The sequence below is a fragment of the Mytilus trossulus genome, chromosome 12, assembly GCF_036588685.1.
Source record: "Mytilus trossulus isolate FHL-02 chromosome 12, PNRI_Mtr1.1.1.hap1, whole genome shotgun sequence".
Lineage (NCBI taxonomy): Eukaryota > Metazoa > Mollusca > Bivalvia > Mytilida > Mytilidae > Mytilus > Mytilus trossulus.
The window spans coordinates 54,633,705-54,652,224 of record NC_086384.1 but is presented as its reverse complement, the minus strand read 5'-3'; the positions used below and the strand labels follow the sequence as shown (position 1 = coordinate 54,652,224).

The 18,520-nt window shown below is 32.2% G+C and overlaps 1 protein-coding gene across 2 annotated transcripts; it reads left to right on the top strand.

Moving 5' to 3' along the window:
* Positions 1 to 12,032: 12,032 nt before the first annotated feature.
* LOC134692866 (ceramide-1-phosphate transfer protein-like) lies at positions 12,033 to 18,095 on the top strand. 2 transcript variants are annotated; one of them, XM_063553476.1, is made up of 2 exons: positions 12,033 to 12,183; positions 15,791 to 18,095. In XM_063553476.1, exons 1-2 carry the CDS (start codon positions 12,167 to 12,169, stop codon positions 16,302 to 16,304), a joined length of 531 nt encoding a protein of 176 aa, XP_063409546.1. In that variant the 5' UTR covers positions 12,033 to 12,166; the 3' UTR covers positions 16,305 to 18,095. The 2 variants fall into 2 exon arrangements, with proteins under 2 accessions (XP_063409546.1, XP_063409545.1); XM_063553475.1 differs by having other exon boundaries at positions 12,095 to 12,365.
* Positions 18,096 to 18,520: the final 425 nt, after the last annotated feature.

The following is an 18,520-nucleotide window of genomic DNA, read 5'->3' as shown; positions in this document are numbered from 1 at the left end:
ACGAAGGGCATCTATCAGATTTTTTCATGCCAGCTGCCAGATTCAGGCACAGTTAAACTGATTGAAAGAATATGTCGTCATCATATGAAAATCAAACACAATCCAACCTGTTATGGGTTTCAAATTATTATATCGTAAAATAAACCTTACGAGAAAGAACAAAACTCATAAAACATGTCAACAACTGGTTTTAGAATAAATGTGTTTATTGACCCTATGATTGAATCAATCAGAGGCGGATTTAGGGGATGGGGGGCAGGTGGCCCGCCCCTCTTTTTGTGTACAAAATGGTTGCTTATATTGGGATTCACTGAAGCATAACTGGCGCGGGCCCCCTCTTAGGTCAGTCAGTGGGCCCACACTTATGAAAATTTCTGAATCCGCCACTGTCAATATAAATTCCAAAAAAAGTAATCTTCTTAATAAGTCTGTAACAGTTGTTTAAACGTTTGGTTAGCTTCTGAAATGAAACACGAGACTTGTTTTTCGCATATTACAGTGTATGTAAAGTGCGGATCCTAAAATATCATTTTTACTGTATATGCCATAAATGTCTAATGTAGAATGATAAATAAACAGACGAACTTTTTTTTAATTTTTGAAGAAAATGAAGAAAATGAGTTAAAATGTATATGTTCAGAAATGCATAATACTAATAAAACAAAGTAAGAGACGCAGCGGGGTTTTATCGCGCCTAAAGCCATCCAGCTGTGAAATATATACCAAAATAGGTGAATATTTATGACTTTTCACGAACAGATCGTGCAGGTGCTTTATAACTAACAGGTGAGATGTTGTTGCAGTAAAAAATATTCATTTTAATACAATTACAAGTGTGGACACAGATGAGTGTGGATAGTATGTTTGGATGTTTGATAGTGTCGTATGACAAAAGGAGTTCTATGTTTTTCCTATATGGTGTTATTAACTGTGTTGCACGGTGATAACCGATCTGAGCATAAGAGTATTATTTATTCAATATGTTTTATGTTCAATACAGACACGGGGAGACAGTAATTACATTAGTTACCAAATGATTATGATAGCACATGTTCTACATCTTAGGTTTTGGATATATTTTGTAACTGGGAGAGCAACACATAATAGGTTCATTTTTTTCTAAATGGGAGATGATATCTAGATTTGAGAACATGATATAAGGAGCCTGTAACTCAGTGGTTGTTGTCATTTCGGGGCCTTTTATAGCTGATTAGGCGGTATGGGCTTTGCTCATTGTTTATTGCCGTACAGTGACATGTAGTTGTTAATTTCTGTGTCGATTTGGTCTCTTGTGAAGAATTGTCTCATTGGCAATCATACCACATGCAACTTTTTATATGTATTTGCTTACTATTGGTATGGTTCTATTTATATTACTTTGTGGTGGATCGTCAGTATCATCAGTAAATTATTTTTTTTAAATATCGAATTGGTTCCTCAGATAAGAATACATTTATTGGTTTTTAAGTAATGACAATGGCTTATGCCTGACATGATATTATTGGGGCTAAATGAGATAGTAAGTAAACATCTGTGCTGATTTATATCAATTCTTTAATTATATCTCCTCCAAAGCTGGTCGAAGCAAAGACACATTTTGACCAATATGAAAATGATTTCACAAAAAAAAAACTTTGTGTGCATGCTTCAAAGACTCATAACTGCTCCAAAAGAAATCTGATAGAATTTGAAGCTTGTCAAGCAGATATCATCAACATCTACTTAAAAAGTCTTAATATGTCTAAATACCTAACCAGATGCTCCGCAGGGCGCAGCTTTATACGACCGCAGAGGTTGAACCCTGAACGGTTGGGGCAAGTATGGACACAACATTCAAGCTGGATACAGCTCTAAATTTGGATTGTGATTAAATAGTTGACACAGCATAGGTTTCTGACACAGAATGAATGTGGTCTAATGAACTTAAAATTTTTGTTTTGCCTTTGAGCAATTCACTATGCTGTTGAATATTAATCCTCTCAAAAAAATGGTTGAAGAAATTTCTTTTTATTTATGAAATTTCAAATGAGAAAAATTGAATTCCCCCCCCCCCCCCCAATTTTTTTTTCAGATCCCCCTATCATTTATTCCAAAACTAATCACAATTCAAATTTCTAATGGAGTTTGCAACAATAATTACTCATATAAATACATCAAATATTAAAATATTAAAATGTAAAAATGTGCTTGTTATCACTGAATGGTAAAGATTGTCTTAATTTATCAGTTGGTAGTAAAAGTGAATATACATTGTATATTGTATGAAAAAAAACAATGATTTTAGTTGATTCAACTACCTATTCTTGACAAAGAAAGATAACTCCAATTGAAATTCTTGCTATTGCACAATATTGTGCAATTAGATATTTCTTGCTATTGCACAATAATGTGCAATTAGATATTTCTTGCTATTGCGCAATACTGTGCAATTGAAAATACTTGCTATTGCACAATACTGTGCAATTGAAGATTTCTTGCTATTGCGCAATACTGTGCAATTGGAATTTTCTTGTTATTGCTGAGTACTGTGCAATTGAAAATTTCTTGCTATTGCACAATACTTAATATAATAATTTTAGATCCTGATTTGGACCAACTTGAAAACTGGGCCCATAATCAAAAATCTAACATCTAAGTACATGTTTGGATTCAGCATATCAAAGAACCCCAATAATTCAATTTTTGTTAAAATCAAACTAAGTTTAATTTTAGACCCTTTGGACTTTAGTGTAGACCAATTTGAAAACAGGACCAAAAATCAAGAATCTACATACACAGTTAGTTTTGGCATATCAAAGAACCCCTTTTATACAATTAATAAAGTTGTATAACGTAGAATATGTTCTGTCATTCAGTTTCTTCATATTTAACTAAATTCCACTATGATGATTTCGTAATGCTAGTCATGTTTACTGTCGAATAATGATACTATTCTTTCATTTTCACTGTGGAGCGAATCATTAGTATTGTATATGCGGTGCATTTTCACTGTATAATTTTTTTTGGTTATCTATTACAGCTCATTTCTTTAAGCATGTAGAGCAAGTCTTTAGTTGACTTGCTTGCTTCTCTTTTATTGGATAATCATTATGATAACACCCAATGTAATTCAAATATTAAAAATACAGGTTAAACTATGCTTATTCATATTGTTTAAAAATGTCAATCTTATTTACAAAGTTTGTATAAACAATTAAACAAACAAAGCAAGCAAGCCAACCAAAGTTTTGCTTTACATGTTTTAGGAAATTAGCTGTAAAGCCTTAATTTAGCCGACTTGCTCAAACAATAGATAAAGTAAGAGAAAGATTTGATAAAATTTAACTTACGGAGGAAAGTTTGGTTTTAAAACACTCTAATATATTCAATAGAAATAACATTTATTTCAAATGTATTCCATTTAGTTTCTTATAAAGCGTATATATAGGGATCTTTATCCTTACTTTTTTTTTATCCATTTCCATGACACTTCACCACTAATTACGTACATCTTGATATAGATTGAACCTTTGTTTTCCCGTTTAAAAGGTTTTACACTGGAGCCCTTTATAACTTGCTGTTCGGTGTGAGCCAAGACTCCATGTTGAAGACCGTATTTTGACGTATGATGGTCTACTTTTATAAATTGTGACTCGGATGGAGAGTTGTCTCATTGTCACATACGACATCTATATATGGCTCAAAAACGAAACGAGACGGGATAAAAAACTCCACGCTACTTTTTTAATATATTTATAATGGGCTTAATATGAGTCAGAATAGAGTAAAATAGTTGGTCGCATTTGGGTATAAGCGTGACGCCGGATTGCCGATTTTTTGCAAGCGTGACAGGTGAAAGTCAAATGATTGTGTCGTGAAAAACGAGAAATGAAGTCTAGCGGGACACAGATAATTACAAACAATGAGAACTGCATAGTATAAGCGGAATACGGGAATCTGACAAAACAATAAGCGGAATACGGGAATCTGCCAAAACAATAAGCGGGATCCGGGATCAGAACCCCCAATGAGACCCCCAGAATAAGATATTTTTGTATATTAGTCCTATTGTTACAGTCATGCCTTCATTAACAAATGTATCCGATGCATGTATTTTTTTTATATTTTTGGTCCCTTTTTCAATTTTGTGGGGTCCAAATGTATAGACAAAAGTCCTTTAATATAGATATTTGGGATTCGTTTACATGCTGAATCTAACCGTGTATCTAGTTTGGGGAAATTTTGCCTAGTTGCTGAAATAGCCCAAAAAGAGTTCCAAAGGGTCTAAAATCAACAAAATTTAATTGTAGCATGCATTTTGTGTACAATAACCCAAATGTGTATGGTTTTACCTCTGCGGTCGTATCCATTCGCGGATCTAGAATTTTTCATTTTGAGAATCGCTTTTGTTACAAGTTTGAAAAGCTATATAGTTGATGAAGAATGAATTAGGAGTTTGTATTTCAATTTAAAAATACATGTTTCATAAATCCTAAAGAAATCAACTAAGTTTTTTCGTTTGTTGCAAGTGCATTTATCACATAATTCTACAATAAAAATTCCTCGCATCTTTGAAAACTCTACATTAATAATGACTGCACTAACAGTGATAATTCATCGCATCTATAATAGTTAAAATGGATCGCTTTCAATAATCGATATGCTATATTATGATGCTTTTATAACACTTATTTGAACTTTAATGCTATAAAATTGAGAATGGAAATGGGGAATGTGTCAAAGAGACAACAACCCGACCAAAATAAAAAAAACACAACAGCAGAAGGTCACCAACAGGTCTTCAATGTAGCGAGAAATTCCCGCACCCGGAGGCGTCCTTCAGCTGGCCCCTAAACAAATATATACTAGTTCAGTGATAATGAACGCCATACTAATTTCCAAATTGTACACAAGAAACTAAAATTTAAATAATACAAGACTAACAAAGGCCAGAGGCTCCTGACTTGGGACAGGCGCAAAAATGCGGCGGGGTTAAACATGTTTGTGAGATCTCAACCCTCCCCCTATACCTCTAACCAGTGTAGAAAAGTAAAAGCATAACAATACGCACATTAAAATTCAGTTCAAGAGAAGTCCGAGTCTGATGTCAGAAGATGTAACCAAAGAAAATAAACAAAATGACAATAATACATAAATAACAACAGACTACTAGCAGTTAACTGACATGCCAGCTCCAGACTTCAATTAAACTGACTGAAAGATTATGATTTCATCATATGAACATCAGGCACAACCCTTCCCGTAAGGGGTTTAGTATCATACCATCATAACATATATGAGAAGAACATAACCCGTGTCATGCCAACAACTGTTTTTAGAATAAATGTGTTTAGTTCCGACGCAAAGACCTTATCAGTGACTCAATATTAACGCCAAAATATGCAATCTTTAATGACTTGACAACAGTATCGTAATTATATCCCTTCTTAATAAGTCTATTCAAAGGTTTTGTAAGTTTATGAGGTGAATACTGAATACTAACACCTTTGTGCTTTATAAAGAATATTTCCATAAAAAATTGGATGTGAAATACCTGAACGTATAAAAAGTCTGCATGTTGAGCTATATTTACGAATGATGTCTTTATACCGATGATAAAATTTAGTAAATGTTTTGACTAGTTTGTGATATCGAAAACCCTGGTGTAATAATTTTTCAGTAATACATAAATTTCTCTCGTTAAAATCTAAAACATTGTTACATACACGAGCGAATCGTACAAGTTGAGATATATAAACACCGTAAGATGGTGACAAGGGAACGTCACCATCTAAAAACGGATAATTAACGATAGGAAATGAAAAATCATCCCTTTTATCATAAATTTTAGTATGCAGCTTTCCGTTAGTGATATAGATATCAAGATCGAGGAAAGGGCAGTGGTCATTGTTAGTATTAGCTTTATTTAAAGTGAGTTCACCAGGATAAATTTCATTAATATACATACTGAAGTCGTCATTATTGAGAGCCAAAATATCATCCAAATATCTAAAAGTATTATTAAATTTGTTTATCAGATGTTGTTTTGATGGGTCTTTGCTTATTTTTGTCATAAATTGTAACTCGTAACAATACAAAAAGAGGTCCGCAATAAGTGGTGCACAGTTAGTCCCCATTGGAATTCCGATTATCTGACGATATACGGAATCCCCAAAGCGAACAAAAATGTTATCTAGTAAAAATTCCAGGGCATATATAGTATCAAAGCATGTCCAATTAACATAGTTTTTTTGTTTATTGCTACTAAAAAATGACCTAAAAGAGTTTGAACATATATATTCACATTCTGATTTTTTGAATGCCCATTTAATTAGGTGTGTGATTTTTTTCTTAATGAGAATGTGAGGCAATGTGGTATACAGGGTAGAAAAATCAAAACTTTGAACAGATTCAAAATCACCAATATAAGCATGCAATTTATCAAGTACTTCCAACGAGTTCTTGACACTCCAAAAGTAATTTATTCCACTATTTTCGAAGGCCTTATTTGAACAATTTATTATAAGGTTTTTAATTGTACCAAGTGTGCTGGTAAGAATAATAGACAATTTAGTAGTTGAACAATGACTTGAAGACGAAATAAATCTATATTTGTAAGGGGTTTTGTGTAGCTTCGGAAGCCAATACATAGTTGGAACTTTCATTGTATTTGGCTCTGCTTGTAAAGCGGAGGCTAAAAGTTTATGTTTGTTACAGATTTCGTTTTCTGAAAATGGAGTCAGTTGGAATGTTGGTGAATTGGTGATTTCCTTTTTCAGAACCTCGATGTAAAATTTACGTCAAACAATAATAATATTATTAGCAGCTTTATCGGCCGGGACAAAAACAAATTCCTTGGCTAGTTCTTTTAGTTTATGTTTGATACGAGAAATAGGTTTATTGTGGTTATTGTTAATAGTAAAATGTTCTTTAAAATGTTGAATACGTATATCAACTATCTTCATTACTGAATTAAAAAAAGAGTCCAAAGATTTGTATATTTGTATATTATAAAGACATATCACAATGAAAATATGTTAAAACTTATCTTCAAATCGCTTAACTTGATATTTTCAAAACATAAACAAATACAGTTTTCCCATGATCCTTTATTCTACAATAGACATACCCGCATATAACAGTAAAAATGAACTAGCTGGATTCGCACTTTATATACACTGATATTATATTACCATTAAAGATTACCATAAAAAATCGATTGGCCGATAAAAGTGGCTGCCAGCTTGAGTCTGGTTAAAAAATCGAATGTGAAAAAAATGAAAATAGTATAAACTGTCCTCATGTTGATTTATATTTACGAATAATGTCCTTGTACCGATGATAAGATTTAGTGAATGTTCGAAAAGTTTGTGATATTGAAAATCTTGGTGTTATATGAAATTCTGTAATACAACGATTTCCTTCGTTAAATTCAAATACGTTGTTACATAAAAAGTTAAAAAATAAAATACAGATACAGAGGATGTCTCGGTCGTTGTTAATGTGGACAATCGGGTCTCCCATGCACTGATTTGTTTACATGTGGTGGTGACTGTAAATAAACATGTATTTTTAGCCAAATAGTAGTAATTTGAAAAATGTTTTAATCAATTATCTAAAACTCAAAATCAAAGATATGGATTGAGGACTCATTTTCTAAATTTACGCCATATTGTTTTTTTTTAAACGGAAGTGTTATTCAAAAATTGACAAGAGAATAAAAATAGCGGTTTTAAGGGAAAGTAGAAGCCAAAAGTTTAATGACAAGCAAAAAAACAAACAAAAATAACAACATTTTCTTTACATTTTGAAAAAAGTTGAATATTAAGATAACGAAACCGAATAACACAGATATTCACAACTATAGGTCACCGTACAAACTTTAACAATGAGCCCAAAGGTCCCGAAATTACAAATGCATAACAATTCAAACGAGAAAACCAACGGCCTTATTAAAATAAACAAAAATTAAACGAAAAAAAAATATGTAAAACATCAAAAAAAGACAACCACTGAATTGTTACAGGCTCCTGACTTGGGACACGCACATACATACAAAATGTGGTGGGTTTAAAACTTAACAAGTAATAATTTAGTTTAATCATAATATAGATATACGATGTAAACATCATTGGGAAATTACGCTGATTTAAGGTACGGTTCGTGTTGTCCAGTCCAGTCTTCTTTTTTTGTTTGTGTGTATCCCAATGACGTACAAATGTATACAGCCTGTGGTTTGTATTCTTTAAATTAGCAACATTTGTGAGTGAATTGTGTTAAATCCACCTAGATATGTCATGACACTCAGTATAATGGGTGGAAGAATGGAAGAAGCCCGAGTGTCCGAAGTGTATACCAGCACTTTGGTAGGACCTTGAACAAAGTCAAAATAAACGACATACATGTAACCTGAAGTCAATGTTCTGATTTTGATCTTGTTTATTTTAATTTTATCTAAATTATCTTCTCGTCACGACCTTGTATACAATGTGCACACCCATATGATTGTGTATCAATATCTGTTTATGAGAACACATAATTGTACCTATAATAAAGTGCGCATGCTTTTTATATACTTTGTTATTTATTTCAGTTAAGCCAACTCTGATTTTAAAAGTGTCGAACAGCTAGTTAGCACATATAAAGGACCCACGCTAGCTGACTGTTAGTATAGCTGTCATCACCAAAGAATAAAGAGTCTATAATGAGTGCGTCACAAAAGCGATGAATTTATTTTTAAGCCATAATATCCGTTTCTTCGAATGAATATCCCCATTTTTAAAGTCATATGAAACGAGTGAACGGTGAAAATAATGATAATCCAATTCTTGATCCAATATATAGCCGGGTGAAATGGCTATTCGACTAAATGTAAATCAAGAAGGAAGATTCGCTCCTTAAACTTTTATTTTAGCAGTCCGGCAAGACCGAACAACAAACTCCAAACTAAATGTAATGTAACATACAAACAATAACAATATATATAAGCACAATCAATTAACGGATTAAGAAGATTAACAGATGACAAATTAGAAATAACAATAGATTAAAAGAGTAATTAGTGTCCGACACGTATTTGTAAATTATAGTCCAAACTGTCACAGAGAATAAATAATGAGATAAATAGAGTAAATGCATTTAAGACCTTTGTCCAAGATTATGACACCTAATCCGTGTAAAACACTTATGCCTAAATTTACGACAAAGTCTAGAATAATTAAATACATGCAAAACCTAAATATATTAAAACAATTGAATTACTAAAATGTTGTTTAAAAACTAATTTCATTGCACTGTCCAAATTGTCCGGTCATATATTCCCGCGGCCATTGAAGACACGTCCCGGGTCTTACTATTCAACTGAAATTGTTCCGAAAATTTCTTCTATGGTTTTGACGTCCTCGGTATCGATAGTTTTGGTTTGGATGATTATCTTCTCTTGTATTTTTACGAATATTGTCCAGTTCGTCTTCTAGTGTTGTGATTCGATTCAACATACGTTCTTTGTCGCGCTGTAATTGATATTGCTGGTCGATGGCTTTACATCTTTGATCGTATAGCCGAGAATGAACTGCTTTAAGATCCGTATTGCGTTCCTGTAATTTTTCTATTTCTTTTTTATCATCTGCACCTTGTTTTTGAAATTTTTCTAAATTGCGAATTACACTGTTATGCTCTTGTTTCAGCTCTTTGAATTTCTTTTCGTAATGAACACTTTTGATTTTGAATTTAACTCTCTCGGAATTCACTCGGTCGTGCCTGAGTCTTACGTTATCTATAAATTCCTTGTTATAGTCTAAGCGAGGAAAGAAGTCCATCAGTTCAATAGTATTGAGTTCAGCGCAAGGAAAAATTGACATAGCTTTCTGTTCTTTGAATAGTCTCATTCTTTCTGCGTCACGACGTAACTTGGATTTTGATTTAACTTTGACAACTTTCACGTCCGGTTGTCTGTGATAACTACACATTCTGGCGTAATGTCCAAAACTTCTGCACTTATAGCAAAATGACGTTTTTGCTATACATTGTCTAAAATGAAATTGATTGTTTACAGTCTTTCCACAAAACTTACATAGGCAGTTGTCCATATGTTGTGTTGAATTTCTGGTCTGAAAGGTAGCTCCATTATCAGACATCTGTTATCTCCAGTTTCGGCCAAAATTTCTGGTTCTCTGCGTATCCATTTTTCTGTTTGCTGGGGGATCAGCTTCACAGGTAGAACAAGGTATCCGAAAGATCCGTTGCCCGTACGTCCTAACCAGATATAGCCGGGTGAAATGGCTATTCGACTAAATGTAAATCAAGAAGGAAGATTCGCTCCTTAAACTTTTATTTTAGCAGTCCGGCAAGACCGAACAACAAACTCCAAACTAAATGTAATGTAACACTACTACTACTAAATAGAGTTTAATGGCGACTACCCTTGCGGGTATTGCGCCAGATTACCTTGTATAAAAAAACATTTCGAGTAAATGTTTTAGAATTTTCATTGTTTAGGTGTAAGCCTATATTATATATTCATATTATAGAAATTTGTGAGTTTTTTTTTTTGTTTCCCTTAAGTTTAATCTTATTTGTATCTGAACTATAGTGTTTGTTTTAGTTATCTTGATTATCTTTTGGTTAATTTAAAGTACGAAAAAGAAATATATGTGAACTTATTATTCCATCATTTGTAACTTAGCTTTCTTTGTTTATAAATATTTTAAATTAAATTAAATTAAATTAAATTAAATTAAATTAAATAAAATTAAATTAAATTAAATTAAATTAAATTAAATTAAATTAAATTAAATTAAATTAAATTAAATTAAATTAAATTAAATTAAATTAAATTAAATTAAATTAAATTAAATTAAATTAATTATTAAATTAAATTATATTAAATTAAATTAAATTAATGTAATGTAATGTAATGTAACATACAAACAATAACAATATATATAAGCACAATCAATTAACGGATTAAGAAGATTAACAGATGACAAATTAGAAATAACAATAGATTAAAAGAGTAATTAGTGTCCGACACGTATTTGTAAATTATAGTCCAAACTGTCACAGAGAATAAATAATGAGATAAATAGAGTAAATGCATTTAAGACCTTTGTCCAAGATTATGACACCTAATCCGTGTAAAACACTTATGCCTAAATTTACGACAAAGTCTAGAATAATTAAATACATGCAAAACCTAAATATATTAAAACAATTGAATTACTAAAATGTTGTTTAAAAACTAATTTCATTGCACTGTCCAAATTGTCCGGTCATACAATGTATAAAAATGTACATATACATATCATAAGATAGTTATCAAAGGGTCCAGGATTATAATTTATTTCGTCTATATAAGACTCATCAGTGACGCTCAGATCAAAAAAGTTAGAAAGCAAAAAAAGTACAAAGCTGAAGAGCATTAAGGACCCCAAATTCCAAAAAGTTGTGCCAAATACGGCTAAGGTAATCTATTCCTGGTATAAGAAATTCTTAGTTTTGCGAAAACTTCAAAGTTTTGTATAATGATCTTGTTATTTTTCTTTTTTTTTCCATTTTGTTATGTTGTGTCACATACATGTACTATAAATATGTAGTGTTATGGCAATAAAGATTTGAATTGAATTGAATTGTAACAGGATATCAATGAAATTACGATTTAGTTAGTATTCATGTCAACACCGGAGTGCTCTTAGTCTTCTGTGCACGATTTGTGATTTTTTTTCGCAATACAAATTTCGGTCAGTGTTGTGAAAAAAACCGGGTTCCTTCAATTCTCTTTTCCTTGCTTTTTAAATCATTGTTCTTAATTCTTTATTTACTTTGCCAATCATTATATATCTTATCTATTTATCTCAGCTCCATACTTGCTTAATTCTTCATCTACATTTTGCCTGTTTCAATTCATACTTCGTCTTTTTGTTAACTATTATGTGTTCGTTTTATGTGTTATTTCCTTTTTGTACTAAAATTAGCAAACCATATCTAGACCCTCAAACATACAGTTATATAACGACGTTAGAACGGATGTACTTAAAAATGTTTTTCCTATATCGAGGACATACACGTAATTAACAAAGCTCATTCGGTACGTTTTTCCTGTTTAAATCACCTCTGTCGGTTATCCGTTAAAGGTTATCCATGACCTCATTGTGACAAAGGTTAAAAATAGACTGGGGTATACTGACGTATGCATGGTATAAGAAGGTAAATATACAACAGGTGTCATTATATTTATTGACAGACAGAATGAACAAGGATATTATGTTCGACACAGAACAGAAAGATTTTGATTTGGAGAAAGTTTTAGAATTATTGAAGAAATGCAAACTAGATGATGACACTATTTTATTGGAATATTACATTAAAGCTTACAGAGAATTATGCAGGTAAATAAAATCACGTGTTACTACATTATGTTTACATAAACGCGAAAGTTAAGCATATATACATGTATAGTGTAGTATTTTAAAATCCATGTATATAGAAATTTGAATCAGTCATGCTATTTCTTTATACATGAAGTTTTAAATAATATGTTTATTTTTGATATTGAAAACAATATTTTGAAACAGATTGCTAATTTCGTTACTAATTTAAAAACAAATATCAGCTAGAAACAGCATATATTTATAAGGAATGAAATGCTGATATCATGTACCAAATTTAAACATGTAGGAATTTGTGTCAGATGTCTTGCATGTAGTACCCTTGATATCAAAGGAAAGAGGTGTGGTATGATTAACAATGCGACATCTATAACCTCAAAAGACCTAAAGGCAACTACGTAACGGGTAACTGTGTTGTCTTTATCAATGACCAAAACTTTAAAACATACGGTAGCTTTAAAGAGTATATGAAAACAGTAAAAAACAAAATAAAATAACATTAAACAAGAAACTGTTTAATAAACAGTTATGACTGACAGCAACCAAGAACTACATATCTGCAAATACAGGCTACTCGCAACAGACATGCGACACGGCAGCATACACTTTGGTTTCGGTTATCATTTGTATTAGTAAAAACTTGCTTATAATATATAATGTTCATTTCCGCATTACTCTTGAAAGCTGATCCACGATTTCCACATTTTATTCAACAACAAATTAAAAAGTACCCCCCCCCCAAAAAAAAAAATGCGATGTCAAATGTTATAGGACTAAACTATCATGACTGTATACATTTCTATCAACAGTTTAGTTTACAAATCCCCCTATTATATAAGCTAGGACAATTGTTCAACAGTATTGCCTTCAACCCGTAAAAATCGCTTTTCTTTATTAAGGATGAAAAAAATCAACTATTTTATTTTTAAGAATTTTTGTTCTGTTCGTTTGTTATTATCTTTTTTTTAATGTACTTGTCATCCTAATTTTATGTTTCTATTCGACTAAAAATAATTTAAAACCATTTTTGATGTTTGAATATTTTTTTTTTTAAGAATACTTATTAAATAGTGTGTTTTTTTAGTTCAAGATAACGGCAGAAAGTCCCTCTCTTTTATAGTAAATCTATTTCATTTTAATAAGAGATTAACAAAAATAAATAGTGATAAACTTTTGACATCGACTAGGTTATTGTTCTTGTCGTAAAAAGTAAAAGAAAGAAAAAACATCCTATTAACCCGGAAGAATTATTGATAATTGTATATCCTTATTGGTGAGGGTGTATTGGAATAGTGTGCAAAAATATAAATAACAGAGAACCATTGACCAAGAAACAATTTTAAAAGAAAATACAATAATTGACAAAAAGTATAAACAAGGAGAAAATGGCCTTTAAATTTATATAGAAATGAAGGACGCCCACCCCGACCCTCATTGGAAAAAATGATTAACATTATAAACAATTGTGTGTATAGATCAAAGTGCGTCACAAGTACTTCTTATGATCTAGATACTAATCATGATACTTTGTTAATCACTCATGATACTCAATGGGTAGATTAGTACAATAAACGTCAATGACAAAGTGATTCATTTATTTCACGCATTATGATAATATCATAAATTCATAATGATAAATCATTAGGAAAGCCAAGACACAAAAACAAAGCAACACGGATTGTGGCATCTTTTTATAAGCATAATTGGAAAACGCTTCGGACTCACAAATTTTGAAAAAAATAAAATTCAATTCGAAAGGAAGTTCAAAACAGAAAGTCGCAACATTTAACAAATTGACAACTCTCATATATCTGACTTGGTACAGACATTTTCTAATATGTGACTAGTTCTTTACTTTTCTAGCCAGATGTCTATCTAGGATCCCCATGAGTTCTTAACTTTTCTAGCCAGATGTCTATCTAGGATCCCATGAGTACTTTACTTTTCTAGCCAGATGTCTATCTAGGATCCCCATGAGTACTTTACTTTTCTAGCCAGATGTCTATCTAGGATCCCCATGAGTACTTTACTTTTCTAGCCAGATGTCTATCTAGGATCCCATGAGTACTTTACTTTTCTAGCCAGATGTCTATCTAGGATCCCATGAGTACTTTACTTTTCTAGCCAGATGTCTATCTAGGATCCCCATGAGTACTTTACTTTTCTAGCCAGATGTCTATCTAGGATCCCCATGAGTACTTTACTATTCTAGCCAGATGTCTATCTAGGATCCCATCAGTACTTTACTTTTCTAGCCAGATGTCTATCAAGGATCCCATGAGTACTTTACTTTTCTAGCCAGATGTCTATCTAGGATTCCCATGAGTATTTTACTTTTCTAGCCAGATATCTATCTAGGATCCCCATGAGTATTTTACTATTCTAGCCAGATGTCTATCTAGGATCCCATGAGTACTTTACTTTTCTAGCCAGAAGTCTATCTAGGATCCCCATGAGTACTTTACTATTCTAGCCAGATGTCTATCTAGGATCCCATCAGTACTTTACTTTTCTAGCCAGAAGTCTATCTAGGATCCCCATGAGTACTTTACTTTTCTAGCCAGATGTCTATCTAGGATCCCATGAGTACTGTACTTTTCTAGCCAGATGTCTATCTAGGATCCCCATGAGTACTTTACTATTCTAGCCAGATGTCTATCAAGGATCCCATTAGTACTTTACTTTTCTAGCCAGATGTCTATCTAGGATCCCCATGAGTATTTTACTTTTCTAGCCAGATGTCTATCTAGGATCCCATGAGTACTTTACTTTTCTAGCCAGATGTCTATCTAGGATCCCATGAGTACTTAACTTTTCTAGCCAGATGTCTATCTAGGATCCCCATGAGTACTTTACTTTTCTAGCCAGATGTCTATCGAGGATCCCCATGAGTACTTTACTTTTCTAGCCAGATGTCTATCTAGGATCCCCATGAGTACTTTACTTTTCTAGCCAGATGTCTATCTAGGATCCCATGAGTACTTTACTTTTCTAGCAAGATGTCTATCTATGATCCCCATGAGTACTTTACTTTTCTAGCCAGATGTCTATCTAGGATCCCCATGAGTACTTTACTTTTCTAGCCAGATGTCTATCTAGGATCCCCATGAGTACTTTACTTTTCTAGCCAGATGTCTATCTAGGATCCCCATGAGTACTTTACTTTTCTAGCCAGATGTCTATCTAGGATCCCCATGAGTACTTTACTTTTCTAGCCAGATGTCTATCTAGGATCCCCATGAGAACTTTACTTTTCTAGCCAGATGTCTATCTAGGATCCCCATGGGGGAGGGGAGAGACTCAGAGAAAAGGCTACATTTTACAAATATATTTGGCATTAATCATGTATTATGTATTTTTATAAATATTTAAAACAAATGCAAAAAAATTGAAATAAAAACCATAATACCTGCTCTTTTTTTCAGATTTTTCCGGCTGCAAGGAAGATTATTTGGCTTTGTGGCAAAAGATTTAGAAGAAAAGATTGGCATTCTCGAAACATGGCGTCGTTGTGATACTTGTGACAATTATAAATCCGTTCAGTCTATGATCAAATACGAAGTCGAGTATGGACTAACGACCTTCAGAGGTCGTGTGCCGTCAGGTTCAAGGACATTACTTAGATTACAAAGAGCATTGGAATTTATATTAAGATTTATAGACGAAATGAGTATGAGTGAGGACGAAGATAAAAGTTCATATATTGCGCACACAGTTTACAAAAGAACACTAGCCAATCATCATCCGTGGATCGTTAAAAAAATGGCGGGATTTGTCACGTTCATGTTGCCAAGCAGAAAAGAACTCATAGAAACCATGTGTAAACAAAAATATGACCAAGTACTTATATTAATGCACGAAGTGACTCAGGAAGGAAACCCAATATATGACATAACACACAGTCTATATAAAAAACACAATTTATTAAACCTGAAATAAATATGAATATGTTTAACTTGTATACGTTTGATTTACTGAAATAAAAGAACATAAAGTAAAATGATTGCCAATGTGACACCTATACTTTAGATATCAGATGATGATATTAGAGTTAACGCCCTCATTACATCTCTGTAAAAATATTTTAATCTTATAAGACAATATTATGTGAAATTATATATAAACTTTTAAATGTCTACCTTGAGAATGCTCATAAGAACTATATGTACAATGCTAAACATATAAGTAAACTTATTTGCAACCACTTCACACAGTATAAACACTATATCAAGATCTGATTAGGTCGTGACTTACAACGAACGCATTTATGTCAGTACGTAAATATATTATACTTAGTACAAAACAAGCAAAAAAATCACGTAACTTAGAAATAATACAAATATGATATTCTAAACTCATAAAACTTGAGCGTACATTTCAGAAGCACATGAGATCATACCCGGTTTAGGTTTGTTGATCCTCGAGATTTGCAGTGCCGTATGTTTTAGTCTCTGTCTTTTCTTCGTTTTCCTTTCTCATTTCTATTTCAATTAACAGTGAGCGCTTTTGGTTTTTCTTCCACTAAGGATTTGGCAATGTAATTAAAATATAGTTTTTTTTTTGTGATTCTGTTACTCATGCACATTGTACATGTTCGAGTGAGCGAGGGTTTGAGATCCTGTTTTATTATTGACATTTGGTATTTTCTGTCTTTAAGAGACACGTGGATTCCTTTTATTTTAATTAAGCTAAATTGTTCTCTTTAAGGTTAAAAAAGCAGGAAGACCGAGACGTGCTAATGATGTCTCCCGTCATGGAAACATCTGTCAGTCATAGTTGTTAATGCTATCCATTAATGTTGTCATCGTTTTTTAAACTCTTATCTCCGTGTGAGAACACAAAACTGAGAAAACAATTAAAATTTAAAACTATTATAAAAGGATGGCTACTATGCGATATGGGTGTTGATCATTTTTGAAGTCAGTATGTTGACCTATGGGTTTCTTCATTTGGTCTCTAGTGGATAGTTCTCTAATTAACAATCATAATTCATTCGTCTAAACTCGGCCGATTCCGTAACGGATTCTACCGAGGATTGCCGAATGAATCATAATTATCACCTCCTCTTATTACTTCTGAACTAACGAAGTACTACAGGACGTATTTCACACTCAATTATATGATTGTTATTACTTCTGAACTAACGAAGTACTACAGGCCGTATTTTACACTCAATTATATGATTGTTATTACTTCTGAACTAACTTAGTACTACAGGGCGTATTTCACACTCAATTATATGATTGTTATTACTTCTGAACTAACGAAGTACTACAGGACGTATTTCACACTCAATTATATGATTGTTATTACTTCTGAACTAACTAAGTACTACAGGACGTATTTCACACTCAATTATATGATTGTTATTACTTCTGAACTAACTAAGTACAACAGGACGTATTTCACACTCAATTATATGATTGTTATTACTTCTGAACTAACTAAGTACTACAGGACGTATTTCACACTCAATTATATGCTTATTAAAGTTATATGTAACGTAATATAATTTGTTTATAAATAATACATTTGTTGAATGCGTGATAGAACTGACAATAATATTGGAATAAGGTCAGTAATATTTCGTGCTATACATTTAGTTCTGGTGGTTGTGTTATTTTAATTTATTGTCATTGTTTTATTAAGAAAGTGGGTATACACTGTATCAGTAATTATTATTCATAATTTGTGTTTACGTACATAATAAAAAATGTTTTTATTCTTGTAGATTTTTTTGTTTGTTTGTTACCTGCAGCCGACGAGACAAAAAAGAGGGGGGCGATACCTTTTTATGTTAACCTATTTCAGCCTTTTAAGGATGTTGTTGACTGTTGTCTGAGAATAAAATATACTGTTAACCTAATAGGTTAACTGTTATAAGCAAAACTAAACGTTCCATAAAGAGAACACATGATGTATAGAAATATACGTTTCAACTAGACCCTTATGAGATAAGCAAAACTAAACGTTTCATCAAGAGAACACATGAGGTATAGAAATATACGTTTCAACTAGACCCTTATGAGATAAGCAAAACTAAGCATATCATAAAGAGAACACAGGATGTATAGAAATAAACGTTACAACTAGACTCTGGTGAGATAAGAAAAACTAAACGTTCCATCAAGAGAACACATGATGTATAGAAATAT